This window comes from Apteryx mantelli, chromosome 17 (assembly GCF_036417845.1).
Source record: "Apteryx mantelli isolate bAptMan1 chromosome 17, bAptMan1.hap1, whole genome shotgun sequence".
NCBI classification, from domain to species: Eukaryota; Metazoa; Chordata; class Aves; order Apterygiformes; family Apterygidae; genus Apteryx; species Apteryx mantelli.
Window position 1 is genome coordinate 16961086 of NC_089994.1, and position 23724 is coordinate 16984809.

At 42.9% G+C, this 23724-nt stretch overlaps 2 protein-coding genes across 3 annotated transcripts in view; both read right to left on the reverse strand.

Moving 5' to 3' along the window:
* Positions 1-1463: 1463 nt before the first annotated feature.
* On the reverse strand, positions 1464-10974 carry VPS33A (VPS33A core subunit of CORVET and HOPS complexes). Its single transcript, XM_067306765.1, has 13 exons — positions 10873-10974; positions 10629-10694; positions 10053-10180; positions 9314-9503; positions 8377-8493; positions 7526-7700; positions 6568-6761; positions 4641-4767; positions 4394-4461; positions 3627-3764; positions 2827-2964; positions 2472-2640; positions 1464-1907 (listed from the first exon to the last, which is right to left on the reverse strand). The coding sequence occupies exons 1-13, from the start codon at positions 10972-10974 to the stop codon at positions 1714-1716; spliced, it is 1806 nt and encodes a 601-aa protein (XP_067162866.1). The 3' UTR covers positions 1464-1713.
* A 157-nt stretch (positions 10975-11131) lies between these two features.
* Positions 11132-23724, reverse strand: part of CLIP1 (CAP-Gly domain containing linker protein 1) — an 81127-nt gene continuing 68534 nt past the window's right edge. Inside the window, exons 22-29 of one of the 2 annotated variants that reach the window (XM_067307009.1) lie at positions 21545-21597; positions 18944-18964; positions 15676-15793; positions 15230-15389; positions 14467-14511; positions 14422-14432; positions 12801-12925; positions 11132-12156 (exon numbers count right to left, since the gene is read on the reverse strand). In XM_067307009.1, coding sequence (XP_067163110.1) covers positions 11934-12156; positions 12801-12925; positions 14422-14432; positions 14467-14511; positions 15230-15389; positions 15676-15793; positions 18944-18964; positions 21545-21597 — 756 coding nt within the window. In that variant the 3' untranslated portion in view covers positions 11132-11933. Of the gene's footprint in view, positions 12157-12800; positions 12926-14421; positions 14433-14461; positions 14512-15229; positions 15390-15675; positions 15794-18943; positions 18965-21544; positions 21598-23724 lie in introns of both variants that reach the window. The other variant, XM_067307010.1, reaches the window with a different exon arrangement.

Here is a 23724-nt window from a genome sequence, read left to right on the forward strand (position 1 = left end):
ATGCAGGACTGTGGACTTGAATGTGCCCTGGAGGCAACTAACCATAACACACAGCTTGCTACAGCTACAGCGCAGGCTAAGCGAGGAGCATTACTCTGGATGCCTGATTGATAGCCACGGAGTTTCTGAAGGGGAACTGAGGACATGCAGCAGTAGCAGGAGCAGAAAGGTAGGGAGCCTCCTAGAACAACTGGCTCCAAAAGGAGCCTGTCAGCTCATCCTGTTTCATTTTTAAGTTATGCATGATGGAACTGTGAATTAATTGTCATGTAATTGGCCTTTTGTCCTCAGAGTGTATCTGAATCTATGCAGTAAAAATGTTACTGTTTCCCCTTTTCAGCAGCTATCTTTCCATTGCACAATCCGTTGCCAAGAACATGAGAAAACTTAGTTGCTGTGGTCTGGCCTCTTTGGCTGCTTATTTGCATGAACATGCTGGAACTTGGAGAAGCAGAAGTTCCTCATCTTTCATGAGAAAGCCGAGAGCAGAGGACACCACCCCCTATACAGAACCCTTGGTGATTAAGTGCTGAATCCATAGTACAGTCTTCATCTAGGGCTTTTCCTCCCTTCACCCAGCTAAGACGGCAACTTCAGTTTCTCCATTTCTGATTATATAAAGTCACTCTTCTTAAGTCCACAATCAGTGAGTTGGCAAACTGAAAGGGTTACTCCACACGACCTGCTCATGTTGCAAATGCTGTAGCCAAGCTTCAGAAATACCAGGCCATGACCTTTCTAGCAACAAAATAACGGTACAAACCTTGGAAGTGCTAGAAAAAAACTAATAGGAAAAAAGTTACGGTTTTAAGTTTTCTTTAAAGTGATGTGCTGATGTTGGAGGAAAGAAAGCACCTTCTGCCATGTCTTTGTTCTTTGCCATTACTTTTATCACTAATTCCAGTTCAAGTCATGTGCATTGCTACAAGCTCTCAAGAAAAGCATCACTAAGTCATAAAAAGAACATCACAAAAATTACTGGGTCAGGTAAGGTAACTGGGAATGCACATACAGTAGCAGGAATAAGCCTAGAACCAAGAGTGCTCGTAGGTCTAAACAGTGCAATAGTTCTGGACAGAGCCTAAGCATGGCCCAGAAAGGAGACCTTTGTAGCTACCAGTAAATACAGAATGCGGAGGGAGCCCAGAGGAAAGGAAATGAGCACGTTTTAGGGCCCCCCCCATGACAGCTGTTCAAAGCACAGCTGAGTATGGATCTCTGACAGCAACAGATCTCAGTGCATTTACAAAATTACCAGATGAGAGAGACTATGAATATTGGTATGCAATCAGGAGAAGACATCCTGTCTCCTGAGCTTCTTAGGAAGGTGACCAAAAAAGTAATCACATCACCAGATTAAAACTAAACTGAAAGGAAGAAAAAAAAGATGCAAACTGGCAAGTGGAAGGACCAGGCCCCCTCCCCTAGCACTTGGTTGCTGATTCAGACCACAGGCAGTGACATCTCTTTCTCCTATTGTTTATTTCATTGAAAGTGCCTTTCAGCACTGCTCGTCCGTAAGGAAGTTCCACAACAAGCAGCAACACCAGAGTGTGGAGAGGAATGAGGGTAACTGCATCATGACCTGGTCTCAGGAGAGTCTCTTCCACCATCATGTTTCTCTGATGTCTAAGCAGCCGTGCCAGAAGACCAGAGACCCATGTGCCTGTATCACACATGGCCTCTCAGTTTTACAGTCTCTTGCCACAGACCCTAGAAAGGGGCAGGCTCCAGTTTTTCCATCAGGGATTTGATCCAGCTTGTTCCATTGATCAGTTTTGTAGTGGCAATGACATATTCTGTGCCTCCATCTTCCATCTGAGACAGAAATCTCAGTGCGGCTATTTCTGCATATGTCACACCTCCCAGGAAGAACACCAGAGTGACTCGGTTCTCACCATGTTGACCTGTGTATTCAAAGAGATTTACAGACTTAGTTTTATTTTAATGTTTCCTATCCTTTGCCTGTCAGTCAAACTCAAAATGTCCTAAAATAAAGATAGCAGCTGAATTAGAGGAGAAACCTACTGGGCAGAGTACCAGACTAGGGCCCAGATATGCAAGCTATATTCCCAGCTCTGTAGTTTCTTTTCAGGATGTGCATCTGTCTCCTCAGGCTTAGTACTATGAGAGTGATGTTGACCTTTGTAATGTTACTTATTAAAATCTCAGTGTAAGGTTAGTGATTATTTTAGTACTCTGATGAGAAGTTAAATATATCTACAGCTCTATATTATAAAGATGCATTTTAAATACACATGGTGCTGTTCATTAATAGGCTGAATAGGTCACTGGCAGTTTTAAAGAAGTCAGGAAACTATCTGTCAAGAACAGGCTAGGCAGATCTAATATTGTGGGACAAGCAGATGAGGTAGATGCCCAGGCTCTGCCAGCCCTGATGCTTGTTTGCCTCATCCCAGCCTAAAAAAGATGCATGTTTCTTTTAAAAATGGGGAAACAACAAAACTTACGCTTTTTCTGAAGGCCAGTAGGTAACTGCTGCCTCTCCTCAAAATGGGGACCTGGCAGCATCTTTAAAACCTCTTCTATGCTCCGCCACCCTGGCCGAGCCAGTAGCTGTGCCAGGCGCACGCTCAGCGGAGCATAGCCACTGTACACGTAGGAGATATCGTTAGGATTCTGAGAGAGAGAGAGAGAGAGAGAGAGAGGAAATGCAAGAAGCAGGTGAGTGCTACTTCATGCCGGAAAGCAAAGCACCATAAAAATTAAACAACAGTACGGCGGTTTTCCTGCTGCACATAATCCTGTATTGTTAGATGTAGTGTTCACTGCATAAGCTGACCGGAAGCTAAAGTGTATGTTTACCTGTTCATTAACATCATCCATCCATAAGCGTAGGGTTTTCCTGATCGTAGGATAGTTATTCCTACCACTTGTCTGAGATTTCAAGAGTCCAGCCTTTTCCAAGTTGTTTAAGGTCAATATATGTTCATAGCCATAAGTCTGCAACATGAAAAATTTGCCTTTAATACCATGCCCACCTGTTCAACAACAAGCATTAGACTAAGTGTTGTACAAAATGCCTACTTCCCCCCTCACAATACAAACTAGCAAAATTCAGTAATGCAGTTGTTCTGAAATCTAGATATTCACCATGATGGTTCCCCAAAATGATGATTCCAATGGCATTGTCCCTGAAATCACTGAGCAGATTCATCTTAACTCATGAAGGTAACTCACTGTGAATTTACAAATGTGCAGAGTAGAAATAAACACTTAAAAACATTTTCATGCATTATGCTGAGACAACAAACATCATAAAGTGTAGCTTTCAGATAAAAAGGGCAAAGGTGTTAGTTTAAAGAGAAATTTTTGGTTAAGACTTTTCTAGACTGTATCCCATTTAGAGCATTTAAATGATGACAGCAAAGCATGCAATGATACAAACCTCTTTCTGTACCTAGATGTTGTAAGACAAATATAGGCACCTACTATGTCACAGTTGTCAGCCCAAACAAGTCCCAGTTCTGCATCCGTACACATCTGTAGTCACACTGAACACACTAGGGCTACACATGTAGCTGTCTAGAATGCATGCGCTGTAGCATTATGGTTTTAATGTAGATTTTATCTGAAATTTAACAATCCAAAAGTTATAGCCCAACCTGGATAATCTCTTTTTTATAGTGGTCCAGAACCTTCTGCTTCAGTCCACTGTTACATACAGATTGCAAGCAAACGAGACGCAAGATCTTGATTAATGGATGTTTTTGAGCAATGCAGTCTTCAATATAATTGTTAACCTATGGGAAAAAAAAAATACATAAGCTGTTAGCCAAAGTTTTGCTAAAGTGCCTAGCAGACCTGGAAAGAAAGATCTAGTTTTACCTAGTTTTACCATGCAAAAAAAAAAATAGCAAGAAAGGGGGTGCAGCTGCTTTCCAGGCAGCTTAAGACCATCTTTCGAATGGTGATATAGCACTGGTTCCACCTAGCATCTTTCTAAGGTCTGTTGATTCCACAATCAATAGCTAGACTGTGTTTGATGCACTGAAAAAGTTCTGATAATGGTCTTGAATTTTTCAGTGAGCCCTCACAGCACGTAGTGCCACTGTACAGGTCACAGCCCTCAAGCTGTGTACTCCTGCGCTACAGGCAGTGATACGTAACTGGAGCCTGGCAGAGCACACAGTATGGCAACGCCTCCAAGTAGGTTCAGCGACGCATGTCTCTTGGAAAAGACTTCTGTAAATGCACGAGGAGACCCACACAAGAACTCACAACTTTGACACTGGAAGGACACTATCCAGATCAGGTGTTTCCACTCTTGCTCTTGAAAAAAAAAAAAGGGGAGGAGGGAAGACCCTCCCCTCCCCTCAAGAAACATTTAAAAAAAGAGGAAAAAAAAGCAAGAATCACAAGATCTACTTACCTTGTCTGTGTCTATTCCAGACATGAACTCTTGTTCCACTGTTAAATTATCAAAGAAATCTTCTGATGCTTAAGGGTAAAGAATAAAAATCAATATATTAGCAACTGACAGCTTATTTTCTACATTTATCATTTTCAGCAGAGATGTACCAGTGGGAACAAAGCCAGTCTTTGGAAAGTTGAACGATATTGAGCAAGCAGTCTTGCATGTAGACACACTCAAATCAGACTATTCAATGAGTACTCACTGGTGATGTCTTTGATGAGTTCTGCAATTGAGGTGTGGTTTGCTAGGGAACTCCTTGCTGCCTGCATGTGTGGCAACTGTGAGACAAACTGCTTAATCTCTCCAACGGTTTTAGCGTGGTGTCTTTCCTAAAGAAATTCATCACCTAGATTAGATCTTGTTCAGTATAATTAGCCACACATCAGCTAGATCATTTCATTGCACAAAAGTTCTTTACTCACTGCTTAAATTACAGAAAGGGAAAATATGTGAACAGCAGTATACAAAACTATTTTTTTGCAACAACAGATATTGTTAGAGATGTTTGACCTTTCAGAAAAAATAATTTAAGTGCCCACTAAAATCACAGCATTACCTATAACTGCACTTTGAAAATTAGAGGAGCTAGCACATAGTACAACAGGAGGGAGGATCTCAGCATTACATTGTTTTTTTCCATTATACCAGAATTGCCAAACACTTTTCTCCACCTTTATCTGACTTCCTCCATCACTATCTGTTCCTCAGTTTCCCAACCAGCAAAACTCTACCTTTTGCATGCAAAGATGAATTATTTCGCCAGCTGCCAGTAAATGTGGAGCTTTAGGCAAATGCAGTCAGAGAAGAGGGCACATTTCCCCTCAAAGCAGTATTCAAAGGTGCGGAGGAATAGCAGGATTTGCATCTCTCTCAAGAGGAGGAGCCCGCCATTCACTGTACTTGGCTGTAACACTATCCCAGGTTTTGAGCAATTGTCCGATGAAGCACAATGCAGACTTCAGCTGTCAGAGCAGCCCAGAGGTCTGTATTTCATTTGGGCTACTTGGCTCTTGCTGCAACTTGGAATAAAAATAATAATTTGACTTATGTGTGAAGGACTGAAATGGGCAAGTACAGGCAGGAGAGTGATAATAATGAAGCCTGCAGTTTAAGAAGTCCTCTGTTGCCAATATGCTGCTGTTTCATTATCACCTATTACCTCTGACAATTTCTTAAATTTCTTTTCTTAACAACCATTATGAGTAATCCAGCCTTAAAGCCTTCAACACTAATATTGCAATAATACACATTTGCTAGGAGATGAGCCTAAGCACACTCCATTTGAGTTAAGGTACCACTACCTTGTCTTAAATGTGGCAGAAGTGAAGATGCAAAGAAAAAAAAAAAAATCAATACAACAATATGTCTTGAGAATCACCATGTAGTCTGAAACCACAGATGTGTAATCTCTGTCTCTTCATGAATTATCAATATGATGTTTCCAAACAAACCCACAAACACGCCCCACAGCATTCTCCAGTTTGTCTAAGGTAACATTTGAGCATCGGTTTAGAGGTTAAGCCTCCTGTAAGACAGTTGGGTCTTCCACGTTCCTAGTGTTTTTAATGCCAGCCATAATACTCTATGAATATGCATTCTGGAGTTTAATTTCTTAAAGCCTTCTCTCTCCATCCTCAGGGAATAACAAAGGGACAAGCAACTTTCAGTTAACAGGTAACAACAGCAATAAAGAGAAATGGATCAGTATGCTAAAATTAACTTTTGGCCTCTTGCAGACGTAAGCAGCATCTAACTATTCTGCAGACCGAAAAAAGCAATTCCTATTCAGGGAACTGTGGGCTCACACAGCAGAAATGCAGTTTAGGCTACCTTTGAGGACAGCAAAAGCCCCAGAACAGAGGTCTGGGGACAGCAGAGGATCTGCATTACATTTCTTAAGAGGAGATTTGACCAGCACCTACTCAGAACAGTTGAAGTGGAGCTGATGTCGTGCCAGGACAGGGGAACAGACTGGAGGGACTTCTGAGGACTATCTTTGTTTTCTCTGGCTGGGGGATTATTCCATGGCAGCAGCTCGAGCTGCCAATTGCAGCCCCACTGAACACAGACCATGTCTGCACCTGACGACAAGAATGCCCAAGGGATGCATGGTCAGATACAGGTCTCACCTCAAAGGCTGCTGAGATGATCTTGGCTTTCTTGCTCAGCACTGACCCCACAGCATTGAAGTTCTTGTCGCGGATTTCCGCATACAGCTCTTCAGCAGAATTCAGCTGGAGCTTCTTGGGTTCTGTGGGGAGATCTTTGCCACCCTCACCCTGCTTCTTTGGGGCAAACTTCTCAGGAGGGAGTTTCACATAAGCTATCAAATGCAGAGAAATAACTTCCATAAGAACTGGAATTTCACCACAAGAAGTTAAGGAAAGCAGAGCATGAAACTTGTCCTCTGATCTGGAGACAGTTCTGAGCAGCAAAGCCAACATAAAAGCCTTAATAACAACTTGGTGTGTGGGAATTAAGGACAGTCTCCTGTACTCACAGGGGAACCCACAGACCTACACACACAGGTATCAGAAATATGTACACAAGTATCAGAATCCAAGCACTCACTATCCTGCTTCCAAAGAGGTTCAGATGCAGCCTTCCAGCTAGTCATCAGTACAGCAGGGGGAATTAAAAGCTGTAAATGCCCCTTGGAGTTCTTTTCCTACTCTCCCAAAGAAAGGGGGAGAATCCTGAATGGCATTTCACAAACTCTTCCCTTTCCCTCAGTGTGGCACAACATGAACAATCCAGGCTGGAGGGTGAAGGCGTACACTAAAATTTCTACTCCCACACTGTGTGTTCTCTGTCACCATGTTTGCACCCAGCTGACATCCAAAATATTCACATTCAATAACATGCGCTGCACCCAACTCCTCTTCCTACGTAAAAAGAGGAGCAAAGCTCATCTTGATGGACTCTAGCTTGGGATTGCTAAATCAAGTGTCTGACCCATCCCCCTACTAATTTCAAGTGAGCTATTCCAACATCACTGTCACATAGTGGAAGCAGAAATCCACTTGACACACTGCAGCCTGCTTCAGCACACCAGAGGCTTCTCCCCCTTGGATGTGCAGTACTCACTGTTCTGAATTCCATAGATTTCATCAATCAGCCCTTCATACGTCAGCTGCGTAGCTAAAGGTGTCAACAGATCAACGTTACGGTCCAGCAACAAGAGGGTATCGAAGACAGGAAATATTGAGTTCTGGCTTCCAGGGAACTCACGCTTCATCCTGATCATCATATTAGCCACGTGCTGAAAATAAACCACATTGGTCTGGTTATGGTGCAGGCCCCAACAGAGATTTCTAGGCTCTACGAGCAGGTACTCATGCAAATATCTTGTTGTAAAGAGTCTTGTGTAAAGGAAGGGCAAGAGGTACAAACTGACTGACAGGAGGGGAGCAGGACAAGCAGACACAAACCAAGGCCTTCTCTACTAGCTTAGCACAACAGCGACAACTGTGGCTAAGGCACTGGTTTCCTCTCAAGCCACTCCCTAATTACAAAAGGTAGTAATTAAACTGTAGGTTGATCAGAGAGGAGAAAAAGAGGATGAGTGACTTATATGGAGAGATGAAAAAGATAAGGCATGAGCAGTAGGTTGCACATCTCCCTCTTTGTTCAGCCTTTCTGATGCAAACAGAGCAGCTAAGTGTTAAACTCCACAGAAAGACAAGTTGCTGAAAGCATAGTGGTATAACTAAGAGTAAGATATAGGAAATCGGATAAATCCTCCTGACAGCGAGGTTTATGGAACAGCAAAGATTGTTTTGGCCAGAGATGACAAAGACCTGCTGGACATGCTCCTGAAATTCCAGTATGACAAGAAGGGTCCATGGCTGGATTCAAAAAACCTCACAGATGTCAGTTAACCACACATGCCCCAAGCAGTTCCGAAGAACTAGATCAAGCAGCAGCATTTGCCTTACCCGGGCACACTCCCCCTTTCCAAAGATCTGAGGGATGGTTCCGTAGAGAGCCTGCAGTGTCATCAGCCCCTTCGCTGCATGGTACAGACTTGTCTGGTCACTCTCCAAGTAACATTCCTAAACAATGAGAAGGATTCCCAATGGAATCGATCTGACAGAGATGCTTTCACAGTCGAATGTGGTCCATGTGAATAGTTCAGAAGAGACATAGGCTAGGAGAAAAAAAACTATGGCCATTGACAAATATGGACCTTAACTGCAGGTGCTGTTAGTGTATTAATCATTTAATCAAACCATTGTAATATTTTCTGACCACACACACTGCTCCCAGCTTGACGGAGTGGAGTAATAAAGCCAGAAAGCGACTGCAGAGAGCCTCTCCCTCTAATTAGGCCAATCTGAGAGCACGGCACCTCACGACAGTGGCTGACAAGCAGCAACAAGCCATGACACGTCCTCTTGGCTTGACTTGATAAGGTTGAGATGGCCAAAGAAAGTCTCTCAAACATTTCTGTCCCCAAGTGAAACATTCTGAGTAAACGGGGTTCACAGTTGGTATGTGACAGTTGTTAATTCTCAGTACAGCTTAGTGCAAAACAGTAACCATTGCACATGGCTCTTCTGCAGCATGCTGACGGAAACTACACCAGTTCTTTGTAACAACTTAAATATTTTAAGCCTTATGAATGTTCAATTTGTGAAAACAACAGCAGAAATTTATAGCTAAGATACAGCTTGGTGAAATGATTCTTCCCTCTAGGTTTAGTTGGGAAATGAACTGAGAAGTTCTGACTCACTAGCACTCAGAATCAAACCACACCTCTGCAAGGCCTTTAATTGCTGTGTGAATAACTGAAAAACATGTTGAGAGCCTCTCTGTCGGACACCGACAGCCGGATACAAAGTGTTTTTCCTTGAAGATGAGACAAGCACTTACCTTGAATGCGCTCTCGGACTCCATGGACAGCAGGTCTCCATCAAAGGGTATCAAGTCGAGGCTGTACTGCTCTCGGTGGATGAAGGATCCCAGCACGCCTTGCTCCTTCAGCCACTGCTCACAAAGCAGGCTGCGCCGCGGCACAAACAGGATGTGGAAGTCCCTCTGGGGAGAACGGCCTCTGTCTTCCCTGGAAGAGTCACAGGCAGGGCACAGCAAACGGTAACTCAGCTACGCTGCTTAGCAGCACGACACAGACCGTAGGCTAGGGGCACTGAACACAAAGGAAGAATGCCACGCCTGGTTATTATTATCAACTTTCATTCCTAACTTTTTATTTCAAAGTGTTTTGTACCTAGCCACACGTGCCCAGAGCCACAGGCATGAAACCAGGTCAAGGCAGCCTCACTTTCCTGCAGTTCTCAAAAGGAGGGTCATTCAAAGCACGACTCATTACAGCTAATTAAAAGGAATGTACAGATTTCCCTCTGCAGCTCTCACCCCAGTGAAAATCCCCTCTCCCTTCCCAGGGTGTCTGGAGCCCCGGAAGCGGCTGCAGCGCAGTGCCAGCATGTGCACACAGTTCCCCATTCCAAGCTCCAGCAGGGCAAATCACGTGGCAGGTTCACAGCCAAACTCGTCGCTTCCCTCAGTGGGAACGCGAGACAGGGTTCTTGGGAAGGGAACCGCGAGCCAGCCCCTCCACAGCTGCAGGCTTTCTGTTAAGCATTATCTGTACCTGAGCACATTGTCTGTAATTATATCCATTAACTCTAGCTTGGGCCTAACGAAGAAAATGATATTCTTGACATCAGCCTGGGGCAGACGGCCTGGCTTGAGGGTGAACATCTTTTCCACCTCATGTTCCTACAAAGAGACCAGGGCGTTATTCAACTGCAGGCACCTCCTTGGTTTTGAACACCGTTTTCAAAAGAGAATAAATCAGCAGAAGCTCCCCAGCCATCCCATCGCCGCTCGGCTTTAGCAGGAAGCAGCACAGCGCTCCCCCTCCGCTTCCCGGCGCGGGCTACGCAGGTCTAATTCACTGCACCGCTGTATTAACGCGGGATGCTCCGCGCAACCCGCTGGGAGCTGGGAAGTCAAATCGCGCAGGGGACGTTCCCGGAGGCACCATGTCTCCTTAAAGACCGTTTTCATTCCTCTGCTTTTAAGCACCCACCAGCTCTGGTCGCGCGGGTTACAAGGCGGCTCCCCAATACCCGCTGCCCGCAGATTTCCGCACCCCCCCGTAGACACGGGGCCCCTCGGGCCCGGGAGCCCCTCAGGCGGCCTCCCCGCGGCGCCGGGCGATTACCTTCAGGAGGGAGTACTGCGCGATCAAGCCGAAGGGCCCCGTCAGGTACTCGTCCCACACTATGGCCTGCAGGGAGCACACAGGGCGGTCGCTGCGCCGCGGGGCCGAGGAAACGGCGCCTCCGCCGCAGCAAGGGCCGCGCCGCGCCGCTCCCGGCAGCTTCGCGGGCGGCGGAGGCCGCGGCAGGCCCCGGACGGGGACGGGGCGGGGAAGGGAGGAGAGGGGAGGCCCGGCCGCCGCTCACCTTGGAGCCCGCGCACTTGTCGAGGAACTCGCGGAGCTCCCGGCGCCCGGCCTCGCGCAGCGCCGTCAGGTTCACGCGCCCCGAGCTCAGGTGCGCCGCCATCGCCGCCCCCGCCCCGCCCCGCCCCGCCCACGTGACACAGCGGCGCCGGCCGCAGCGCGCAGAGCGCAGCGCCCCCCCGCGGCCCGGCGGCCCCGCTGCAGCGCGGGAGCGCGCTTCTCCCCCCGGCACCTCCCAGAAAGACACGCAGCACAACGCATTTTTTTTCCAAAATATAATTTTAATATATATACGTATATACACACACACACACGCACAACTCGCACGCGCACACTATAGAGAAGCTGGAAAAAAAAAAAAGCAAAAAGGGGTTTGTCACACACCGCTTGGGCTGTGCACGGCATACACGGTTTCCACAGAAGTCCCCACAGTAGCTTACGTCTTCTTACCTGCTTCATGATTTTTTGCATTTCACACTGTAGTCAAACTGAAAACAAGGCACTACGGCCATCGGGGTAGTGCACTGAGCTCACGTTCATTGACCAAAGCGCAATAAAATAGTTAATGAGTAAATGAAAATAAAGATGAATTATTTCTCAACCCATTCCAGTGTCAAAAAAGCATAAAAATCTACATGTACAAATGCAGCCTTAATGGTTTAGTGCAAATATGAAAATTAACAGCATAACTTTAAGGTATTTAAATAAGCTTTAACATAACTGCAGCACTCTTCTATACATGTTTTCCCATCAATAGATGCAAGGGTAGGGGGGCGGATCTTGTTAGAGATCATACAAACCCAAAAGCTGGGAAGAAACAGCATAAAATCATTTGTTAAACCATTTATTTATATTTCACTTAAGTTTATTAAAGGGGAATAAGGTATTTATTAGTGGAAGAGCAAAATATTTATCGATTCTGGAGTGGAAGGGTGAGGAGAACGGGAGCGAAGGGTCAAGAAACACTGTCCCTTTTCCTGACATCTGCACACACAAATGCTGGTGGTATAAATCGTCCAGTTAGTGCGTACAAACAGTTCGTTCTCCTGGCCTTGAATTGCATCAGAAGGTCTCGTCATCATTGCAATTGGTTGTCCAGTGCCCGAACACCTCACAAATATCGCAATAGGGGCGCTCTTCTTTCCTGCTGCCATGGTGGGTTGAATGGGGAGGGTCATCAGACATCTGTGCCTGGGTCGGACAGTCTTCAGTGTCATGAAGATCGAAGCAATCGCAGATATCGCAGAAGAGGCGAGGCTTCTTCTTGGATTGGCTTTCTTCCTCACTGCAAGATCAGTAGCAGCACAAGTCATGCAGGATACTGGCCTACTCCCCTGCCTCGCACAATCAGCTATCTCATAATTATTAAAACCAAGAAAACACCACAGTGGTCAACAATAACGATGAGAAATTACAAATACGCTTCTGAAAATCTTCTGACACCTCCTGCAGTACCCCAGATTCCCCCATGCTGTGGCATTTACTAAACAAACTGCCTCTTTTTGTGTAAACGTATCCACAGATATAAATATTATTAAAAGCAAAAGTAAACTGGTAAAAATGTTTTTTATAGAAGAGATCTAAAGTTAGAATATTTCAAGTAGGCTTGAGTTGTTTTTCACTGAACTGGATCCCCACATCCCAAAGCAGCTACTAGCCTCTTAAAAGCAAAGACTTTTACTGAGTCTGGAAAGGGGAACCAAGACTGACAGCAAACATGAGAAGATACACCAGTGTTTATCACAGAAATGCAGAGTTTTTTCACCACCAGATTCACAGTAGTAATGGACCTAACGGAAGGCTGGATTCAATCACCCTAAATTCACAAGAAAGTTAACGTTTGTCCTTCACAACTGCAGGTGACAGAACTGACTGCTAGCAACAGCTTCTGAAACACAAACCAAGTGAGTTTTCCTTTAAGATTTATACCTGTCATAATTAATTAGCTCCTCTTCATTGCCATTGAGGGCTGCTTCACACATTGTCTGCACCTTCAGCTTCAGTTCTTCATTCTTCCTTTGCAGATCGACTATCACTGAATTGAGGAAGTCAATCTACGACGTTCAAGAACAAGGACAGTCAGCAGGTTTAGGACTGCACTTCCAGAGAAAACAAGCAAAGAAATGCCCCTCAAAATGACATGTACATATCCACATTAATTCTGACCATTAGAACGTGGTATTACAGAGAGGATGTGGGGAGACCGAGAGAATGGGGGGCAGGAATGATGAAGAATTTCCCAAAGAACCTTTGAGACCCTCCGTACAATTTCTGTCCAGGGAGCTAACTAGTTCCACCCAACGGCCAACATGCCTGCCAGGCGTCGCTGGGTCTCCACCCACCACCGATAGATCAATTTCTTTTTTTTAATGCTGCATTATAAACATAAAAGCAAGCTGTATAATCCCAATCGGAACAGCGTCTGTGTTTCTTTGAACCTGCCGTTCTAGCGGCTACACCAGGGATATTACTTGGGGCTATCCTGGAGGGGGCAGTGGGACAGTGCAGCGCGCACATTCTCTCCAAACACGTCTCCCAAAGCAAGTTTGAGCCACAGACAGAGGCACAGAGATCAGCAGGGCAGCACTGCACAAGCATTGCACAAGCTGTCCCAAGGCTGAAAGGCAAGTGGTCAAGTAGCGCACAGGAAATTAACATAGCAAATAAAAATAAAAGAAGCTGAGAAGCAGAACAAACCATGTGCTGATTGGAAGAAAGCGTTGCCAGCAGCAGATGAATGCAAGGGATGCAAGGAGGAGGAAAAAAACAAAACAAAAAAAGAAAACAAAAAGGTGGTTAGTATGTTAGTTATACTACTTCTGATCTCTGCATAGACTATGTTACTAGGAAGAACACTTTTATCCAAGTAACTGACATCAGTGATCTAACAAGAACTTTTAATAAGCAGCAAGTGCTGTTATTATAACCTTGTTTCCTAGGCATTCGTTGTCACAGGCAGCCTGTTGCTCAGCAGCACTTTACATGTTCTTCATGATAATCATACTCTTTCATAGATGTTTCTCCTAAATATGTTACCAAGTATATTCTAACTAAGCAAATTCCTTACCCCATTGCTGCCAACTCAAATTCTGAGCAAGTTCTGCAGTTAAAAATAGCAAAGATAAATGTTTTCAACTGCAGAAGCTTGGAACTGGCACCAGCACTTGGATAGCCCCTTTCTCCAAGATGGCAAGCACCACATTTCCACAGGCCGCAGCTCGCTCCTCCTCCGTGTCCGTGAAGCCTTTGGAAAGGACAAACCTGCGGAGCCCTACGAGCGAGCTCTGCTGGGCTGCACCTCGCCAAGGGGCTGTGGATCAAAACTTGCCACTCTGGCTAAAGCATCCTGCTTTCCTGCTTGCTTCCTCACACCCCTACAGCCTAAACTATTTCTCCAGTATGGCTCATCACTTAATCCTTAATGTTTCCTGACATTAATATTCCCCCTCAGGAACAGAAGGGGAAAGAAAATCAGCCCATTATAATCCTGATGTATAAAATTTGATAGGAACCGTCTTTGAAAAAATATTTCACTCTGCTTGCTAAAGACACATTGCTGTTCTAATATGCTGATATTTCAGACCAAATACCTGACTCTCCTTTGCACCTTCATCTTGAAGTAGATTAGTGGCAGTGTCACCTTAAAATAATAATATAAAAAAGGAAGATAATAAATAACCAGTAACCTAAATTATGAAGCATACAATGGCTTAGTCAGAGACAGAAATAGTGTGAGCTTTTCTGGACGTTTTTTTTTTGACCAGTGCATTACAGAAGCTTATTCAATACTGCACATTATTTATTTAAATACAGAAATTTATGTATTTCTGTAGTTCACAAATCTGCAGGGAAACTCTCCTTTCTGTTGCAAAGACGAGACTGTAGTAGTACAGAGCTTATGAAGCTCAGCGTAAGGAATGAATGAGCGTCTAAAATGTTGGATTCCCAGTCCTGTGGTCAGGTAGGTGATTTTGTTGTGATGTCTGCAAGTTACTTTGCAACTACAAGACGAAAATCCAAAATCGATCTAAGGAAGCCTCTTGAACAGAAAATCTACACCATGGAAGGGATAACATTTTGGAAGGGTTTATGCATGTTTCATTTCAGGTCAAATTGCCCCCGCACCTAGTATAAATGAGGTGAACTGGTAATGTCAGTAGCTTTCATGTTTTACAGTTAGTCAGATTCCCTTCATTCAAATCTTGCAGGGGATCTACAAGAGGAAAGCCATATTTATCAGAAGTTACATCAGTTAGGCTTCCTTTTAACTATTTGGTTTACAGTTGACACGAAAGACGTGAAAATATACAAGACGATTAAAGCTGAAAGCACAGAGAGAGGAAACAGCGCTCTCTTACCTGAGGAGCTAGTTACAGTTAAAGGCTGTTTCTTGTTTTCCTTGAGTTTTTGCTCCAAGTTCTTCACCTTTTCCTCAAGCTTCAACTTATCAGACTCCAGAGACTTAACTACTGACTGCAAGGTTTTTGCAGAAGCATTTTCTCCACGGAGCACTGTGATCTGCAAGAATTATGAGAGAACGTTTAGGCCGTCCAGAGCGAAGTCAAAACACCAGCGGAACATTCTTAGCAGTAAGGGCTAAACAGCCACCCAAAATAGGTCAGCAGTCACCTGAACTAGGCACAGATATCTCAGGATTTAATTCTAAGGTTTAACTATGCTCAAGTAAAAAGAGAATTAGCCAACTCTTCAGCAGCAATCACACCAAGTCAGACACTTCCTAAAACAACAGGCTTACAAAAGCAGAGCATCTAGCAGCCTGACCACCGCATCTTCAAAATTGTACCTCGTTTCTGAGCTTCTCCAGTTCTTCATCCTTCTGTGTGATCAAGGCACTAGTAACACTGATGGATTTTTGTAAAGATGCTCTCTCTTCATCAATTTCTTTTTTTAATGTTGATTCTCTAAAAGAAAATCAAATACAACCAGAAATCACCTAAGGAAAAGTTTATTGTTGTTGCCTAAAGAAGTTTAATTTAATTTCAAATATTAAACTACTGTAAAAAGTGGCTCTTAAAAACAAATTTCAATTCTGCACGTGACTGAGATTTTATATATGTATAAACACTTCAGATTTTACAACTGTGGAAACAAAGCAAAAAGTTTACCTACGTAGTACATGCCAGAATCTGCATATCATCGTATCCATTTGAATTTAAACAAACAAGTTAATAGACTGGGGAGATATAGGATAAACAAACATTTCTCACAGAATGTTCCACAAAACCTAACTTCAGAGTTTTGTTACTTCTTGAAAATTATTAACAAGCAACAAAACGTACATGCAAAGCTCATTATACAAGTTGTCATGCAAAGCATTGATGATGCTGGAAATATCAGCTGGTCCTCACTAATTTCAATAACATCGTGATTGCCAGAGATGCGTACTTTGAGAACTTCTGGGCCTTTAACAGCTACTGTTTCAGCAGAAAACTATTTGGAATTTGTTTTACTTCAAGAAAGGCAGCTTTAAAAAGAAATCCTCCAAACCATGCACAAACTCTCCCTGTGTACAAACAATTTTGTCCATTTTCCCAACTTTTTCAGTTGATCCAATAAGAGCTATGACTTCCACCTAGAATTACTGCTGGTGTCCTTAGAGCGTCATAGCTACAACATACCCAGCACTAGAATATCCGAAAAACATTTGATGCTTTTTGTCTTCATGATCTAAAGATTTCAAAAGTAATCCAAAGAGTTAACAGGCGATGTGAAACCGCACCCGTGTGTCGGCACCACATTCACAGTTAAGCCCAGACTGGAACAGCCTCAGCACCACTGTTTAAGGCAGTGACAGGCACAAGGGCTCTCAGCAGTCTAGATGTCAGCCGACTGCACTAGCAGGGCTCAAGCATGGGCAGGATCTGGCCCCTTCGCTGGGCAGCAGCTGGCAGGGCATCGCTGAACTGAAGGCTACGGCATTCTCACACTAACACTAGCAAGTCTTCCCGACAGGTCACAACACACACCCGGGAGTAACTGTGCCCTGATGCCTACGAGGGCTACTGGTACAGAAGTTCCTTACGAGCTGAAAGGTTTCTGTTTCTTTTTTGTTCGTTTATTTATCTAGAGAGCAACTAAGCTTCTGAAGATGAAGCCTGTTTTCTATGCAGTTTCATGCATCTCAGTTTAGAAAACCAGGCTCATTGCCCCAGAAGTTAGCTGCTCTTTCTTCTTACTAGTTTTGAGGAGGCTGATGATGAACTAACCTACCAGATGTACGTCCAGGACAAAATACGAAGCGTGAAGTAGCCAATACTTCCAAGAGACCAAATGGCATAATGATTTCATCCAAGTAACTAAACAAAACTACAATCTCTTAGGACTGTTCAAGAGATTAAGAGTGGAACATGTCCCCGTGTGACAGTGTGCAGTGGGTAGGGGATAGCTGATAGGCCCAAACTGAAACGTTTTCATAACCATGGTATCTACAGTTAGTGAGAGCCACGATACCCAGACCATGAAATACAGTAATCTCAGTGACTTAAGATAAATAGGAAACTCAACAATGAGAGCACAATTAATGTAATTCTTTCATTGTTAAGATTATACTCAGGAATGGAAGCAGCAAGTGGAGAATCTGGGGTTTAGAAACGCTGGTGTGGCCACCACACAAGAATCAAAAGGTTGGTTTTGGTTTTGGTATATTTTTACAATGAGAGAATTAATATAAACAGAAACACAACGAACTGCAGACTGCACAATCTTGCCTTCAAATACAAGCTTATACTCCTGTTAACAAAAAGGGCAACAACATTTAATCGACCTCCTCATTATCCTTTGCCAATCCTGATTCCACAGAGCACTGAAAGCATGAGAGCAATCTCAGTTTTCTTCAGCAGGAATATTTACATGTTCTAGCCTAACCCATATTTTTAAATGCTTTGCTGAATTGGGTCAAGAGCTCGGAGCAGTGCAAGAGAAAACAAGTGTGGGAAAGAAACGTCTCTCCAGTGTATCAGATGCCGGGGAAGGCGGCTGCTGAGGAGCACAGCTGCCCTTTGCAGTCCACAGAGCTGCAACTCCACTGCGTGCTTTTAAGACTGGGGAAGCATTAAAGTACATCTGGAAGTTGCTGCTCACAAACTCTCCCATACCTGAGAGTTCGCCCAGGTTTCTCTGCTCTTCATGCAGCTGTAGAAGGGCAGGTGGGACCCCAGCGACTTGTCTCATGCTCAGGAGGTTGTTATTAAGCCAATGTTTCCACTTTTTGGTCAGATCCTCATCTTAGAGGTCAAGACCAGACACATTTTTTGCACATAAATGGTTAGCTTGCCATTTATTGGCCTTGGTAAAAGGGAGGCACAAGCATTTAAGTGGTTGAAAAAGGCAAAACAATTTGAGAGCGTATACATATAAATTTACAAATGCAATATAGGAGTCTAGAATACTGTAACACAAGGAGAGAGAAACAAGATAAGAAAGAGGAGAGAAAACAAAAGGGGGGGGGAAGGTCCCTGTTTTGTAGCATTTTTTTCTTTTACAGGACGTTCTCTACAGGAACAAGACTTCAAACTTTATGCATTTCAGAGTGCCTCAAACTGGAGCTGTAAACTGGAAAGCCTACAAATATAGCAGGTATATGTCACTTTAACACCTTCCACTTGAGCCTGGATCACAGCTCACTTCCAACATCAGCAGAGAATCTACCCCACTGATGCTCTCAGCTTCAATTTATAATATGATTCATAAGAGGGGAAGTAATTTTCAGGAGCATATGTTGAATGTGAAATAACTAAATATTGATTACTTTCAAGAAACAAATCTTGTGGAAAACATTTATTTTATCAGAAGAAAATTGGTAGAGTGAACTTAAACCCTTCCCCTGCCAATTCATGCCCAAAACATGTGCTTATCTGAAGGAATAAAAAAAAATTACTAAAAAACTACTTTATCATTTCACATGCCATTTAAAAATTCTACTTTCATGAGGAGGTTAAACCAGATTTTGAGCAGTGTATGGAAGTCATGGGAAAGTGCGTTTTTTAGCCTTAAAGTTACCCAGATTCTTCCCTTACCACAAAAATAAGAAATTCTAAGAATGAAGCAAATACCTTAAAGTGTTACTGGGCAAGCTTTAAAAATGCAAGATAACAAGAACCACATGTTAGAAACGTGGAATAGAAATGCAAAATTCTGTAAGGAAGAACGAAATTTGCACCAAGGGGCTTTCTTGTCTTAGTAAAAAAATATAGATTATATTTTTTTATATATATATATATAATATATATTGCTGAATATTTTACAAAACAAAAGCAAGACACCGAGGGACAAAAGCAGCCAAAATATGTACAACAACTTTACTTAAAAAAAAAATTATTTATTGTAACGTGGATAGACTTTCTTGAGTCTTACCATTAAAGACACACAGATATAGCAAAGGAAGCAAGGGCAGGAAAGGGAAGAGAGAGGAATGAAATGAGTATCGATAAGTAGCGCAAGCTCAAAGACAGTAAGACAGTTAGCAACCCACAATGAATCTAATGAGCTGAAGTAACATAGAATCCCCTTAGATTCATAAATATTAAATGCTCATCATTCCTAGCTGGACTATTTCATAGAGAAAGTCTGCTAAAATAAAGGAAGACAATTTCTGTGGGTGGAAGGAGATGGGAAAACTGCTGCTAGAGATTTGACCTAACTGAAAAAAAGATGTTTCTTGTCTTAAAAGTCTGAGATACTGAAACAAACAAAGACGACACAACTCATCATCAGCTTCAGTGCAATTCTGGAATATATACTTTATTTATTTATTTATTTATTTAGCTCTTTATTCAGCCTAACTTCTTTGTTAGCAGTAATGTGTCATGCATTATATGCATATTTTGACACCTGCAGTGTGTTTCAATGAAGCTGACTGTTCCTGCTACTCGTTTTACCCTTTCTATTGGAGTTTATCCAACACTGTTGAGAAACATGTCATTAACCCAGTCAGAGCAAACTTGGGCATCTCAGTGTAACTGACTGGAGGTGAGCAAAGACAAATGGATCTGACAACCCAGAAAGTAACATTAAGATTCACTTTAACAGTAACACAATTATCTAGGTTTATTTCAGGCAGCTCACACAGGGTAAAAACATACATAAAATTAACAACTCGATAAGTCCAGTGCAGATACAAAAAAATCAAACTCAGGAGAAGAAAAATCAGAGCCACACACTTTGCTTTTTATAACTTACTGCAGAGTTTGAATTTAAAATATATATCAGAAAATGGAACTGCTAGAAACTATTAAGGCAGTCTTGGGGCCCCATTCCCTCCATCCTTCCCTCAAGGTAAAAGTAACTGCCAGGAGTTATACTATTTAAAATAACTCTCACAGCCATTTAGAATATTTTTAAACATGTTAAATAATGGCTATAAACAGCTGCAAAGCTGTCAGCAGCACTAACATCATCCTCCTTTCCCCTCCCTTCCTCCACTTCAGCTGTTCTGGAGATAACCCTCAGCTGGTGTAAATTTATTAATTTCTGTACATGTCAAAAGGTCTATGATAATTTACATGAGCTTAAGACTCTTCATCTATCTTTTTCATCTCTTCTTAAAAAACAAACAAACAAAAACACATACCACCTTGCAACTAAAGACTGAGTGATCCAGTTCAAAAGGTTGGTTAAAATTGGACTTTCAACTATTTATTTTGCTTCTAATTATGGAAACTAATCAAACTGTTATGTTCTCCGAGGAAGCTTTAGCTTGTGTAATACCCCATGTGCACACTGATCTTTAAAAAAGTGTGATATTTAGCAATGGGACCCACCCCCAAATATCAAATTATTAGGGAATAAAGTGCTGAATAGCTAAAGATGTGCATGAATACCAAGGTGCCATTCACTGTTCTCTGCCCTATCATTACTGATACAGGAAATTATAAACAGGGTTTTGTTTCTTTGTTTCTCCTGGAACAAACGTGGTGTCATGGAGAGCTGCATCTTTTTCAAATAATTTATATAAATTCTTTCAGAAAATCTACATTTTTCTAAGCGTACTGTGGCACTTAGCCAATTAGCTCTCCCTATATACAACAGAAAGACAGCACATTTTGTAATTGGGACCATTTATCGAATAGTGGAGTTTACAAAGGGATGCCCCAGTCACCCAGGACAAATCTCCTGGTATTTAAAAACAGTGCTGAATGAACCACAATAACTACTGTTACAATGAATATCTCGAAACTATAAAAACAATAAATTCAAAGCTGAAATCAAAGCCGGGGGTGGGGGGGGTTCCATCCTTTTTTAATAACAATCCTTAGCACCACTAAAATGTTCCATTATTCTGTAAGAACTTAACTGGTGAGGGATGTGTGCATGTTTCTCACACTGATGGGCAATCCAATACTCCAGAGCAGACTAAACCCAAACACTAAGCTGGTTACTGAAAACGAAGAGGAACTAGCATAATGCAAGAGGTGCATAACTAAATAAGAGGAAAGGGTAAATACCACTTCTTAGCATGTTCCTATATTAATACGGATACATTTTCATCTCACTTTTAGTAAAGAAAGTGTAGAGAATGCCATCTATAAGCCAATCTGCGCAACAACCTCAGGACTTTTAAATATCAAAGAACTTTTCTTAGTACTGTTTTCATATTATGTTTTCTCACGTTTTCTGTAGGAATCTGTAGTTAAATGCACATCAGAAGAACTTACCTCTTTTTCATCTCTAATAACTGGTTATTGAGTACTGATCTCTCCTCTTCCAGCTAAAACACAAATACGAAAAGAGAGAAGAGGGTGAATACATTAAGAATTGTTTGCTTAGTTTAACACATCATAGCACCATTATCATCATAAAACAAACTTGGAAGAGGTTATGAAGCATAAAATTCTTCTGTCAAAGTAATCAAATTTTCTCCTGGGACAACACACAGACAAACACAAATTGTTCAGCGACCAGGAATATTAGCTAGTAAAACCTTCAACTGAAAATGTTGTTTCTGCAGGTTCTTGGGGTCTAAATTGACAAGAGCACATGGGTTAAAAAACAAAAACAGAAGAAAAACAAGAAAACCCACAAACAGACAAAAGACCCCACCACAGCAGATATACTGGAATAACTGAGAGCCTAAATATCTTTCAAGCCAATGAATTTTTGTTCCCCATTTCATCCTTTTTCCTTTCTTAATAATTACTAAATGGCCGGTGTCAGTAATTACTGCCCCAAAAAATTGCTTATACTAACAGCCACATGTGCCTTGAACACAATCTCTGTTTAGATTTCACAAGCTTTCAATGTCCATCCACAAATATGGGGATTTAAAAAGGAAGCCTCAGTGTCCTGGGAGCAACAGGAAAGTCTATTGCTGAATAAATACTTCTAACACACTGCAGACATTCCAGTTCGGCACAGACAGGCATAGAGAGTATATAATCCTCTGTACAGAGCAGAGGAAAGCACGTTCCAACGAGAAGGAAGCTCTCTGCCAGCCTCCAATTCCAGGCTAATGCAGCTCACCTAGATAATCGTCTCCTCCATATTTTATGACAACTTACCTTCTCCTTTCATGTACTGACATGGAGTAAGCCTTCCAGGTTTAGGATTAACGGTATCGTTTTGCTAGGTCTTAGTCAGACAACTTTACTTGTATGATTAACAGATACCATAAGAGTGTAGAGAAGCTATATTAAAAGGTCCCAAAGAAATCAAAATGTCTCTCAAACGGCAACTGACCACAAGGATGAGCTGTGTAAGGCTGCTGAGCAGCTTAGTAGCATGGGGGTATGGCCAAAGTTTCCCTGCAGGCAAGTCAAAAATAGCAATTCCACTGGCAGCACAAAATACACCCCCTGGTTTTGAGGATTTTTGTCTGCTTCCTACACACTGGCAGCCTATATGATCATTCTGAACTCCCTATATCTATACAGCCTGCTGACAAAGAAGAGAGGAAAAAAGCATGGGAAAATTCTGAGAAATGTTTCATCTGTAAATCCCAGAAATGTTCTGTTTTATCGTGATTCACACAAGGAAGTTCTGTGGATGTACCCCATTCGGCCACCTCTCCAGAGTCCGAGCTCACTGAAGGCTACAGCTTAGCTGCCCCCTCTCCTCCCTCACACCCATATTCCAATCTCTCGCGCATCACGGTTTTCCAGCTGGGTTTTTTGGACTAGTTCTCCTCTATCAGCATTTGCGTTCCCCTATGGCCATACAGCGCACCTTTAACCTGGCACCAACGAGCCACAGTCCACAAAACAAATTGCTTCATTTCCCCAAGATAGCTTAACTTTTGGGGGTTTATGCTCTGACTGCCACCTGCAGCTGGAAAACCTCATACTGACGCTCTTCACCCTTTGCTCCCCAGAGGCCATGGTCCACAATGCTCCAAGATGCTCCTTTCCCCAACCCAGAAACACTCTTCTTTCACGTCAGCTTCCTTCAGGAAAACACCGTGAGCAGAGAAACTGTTTCTGAACTTGTTTACCTCAGAAATCCTTCAACATTTGTAGAATGCCCTAAGACTGCGAGCATTAGCCTTGCACCTCCCATCCCTGTTAGTAACCCGGCTGGCTGGGAGGAGCCAGCTGAGCAACGCTCCAACAGGCCAAGCTAGGAGCGGATTTGAGAGAGAAAAGCAAAAGGAGAACAAGATGCTAAGGGAGTCGTGCAGCTTCTAAACCGCTGCTGCAGCTGCGGCCAGCCGTGGATCAAGCCTTGAGCAGCTTTGCGGCAGAAGGGGAGAAAGGCTCCCTCTTCTCATCCACGTTTCTCCAGCAATCTGCTCACTCTCTTTTCTACAGTTTTTCCAATGAAATTAAAAGGTCTGGGGAGGTCTGGGGCTCCCCCAAATATCACAACAGATAATTTGAAGCCAGAGAGTTCCCCAAACTGA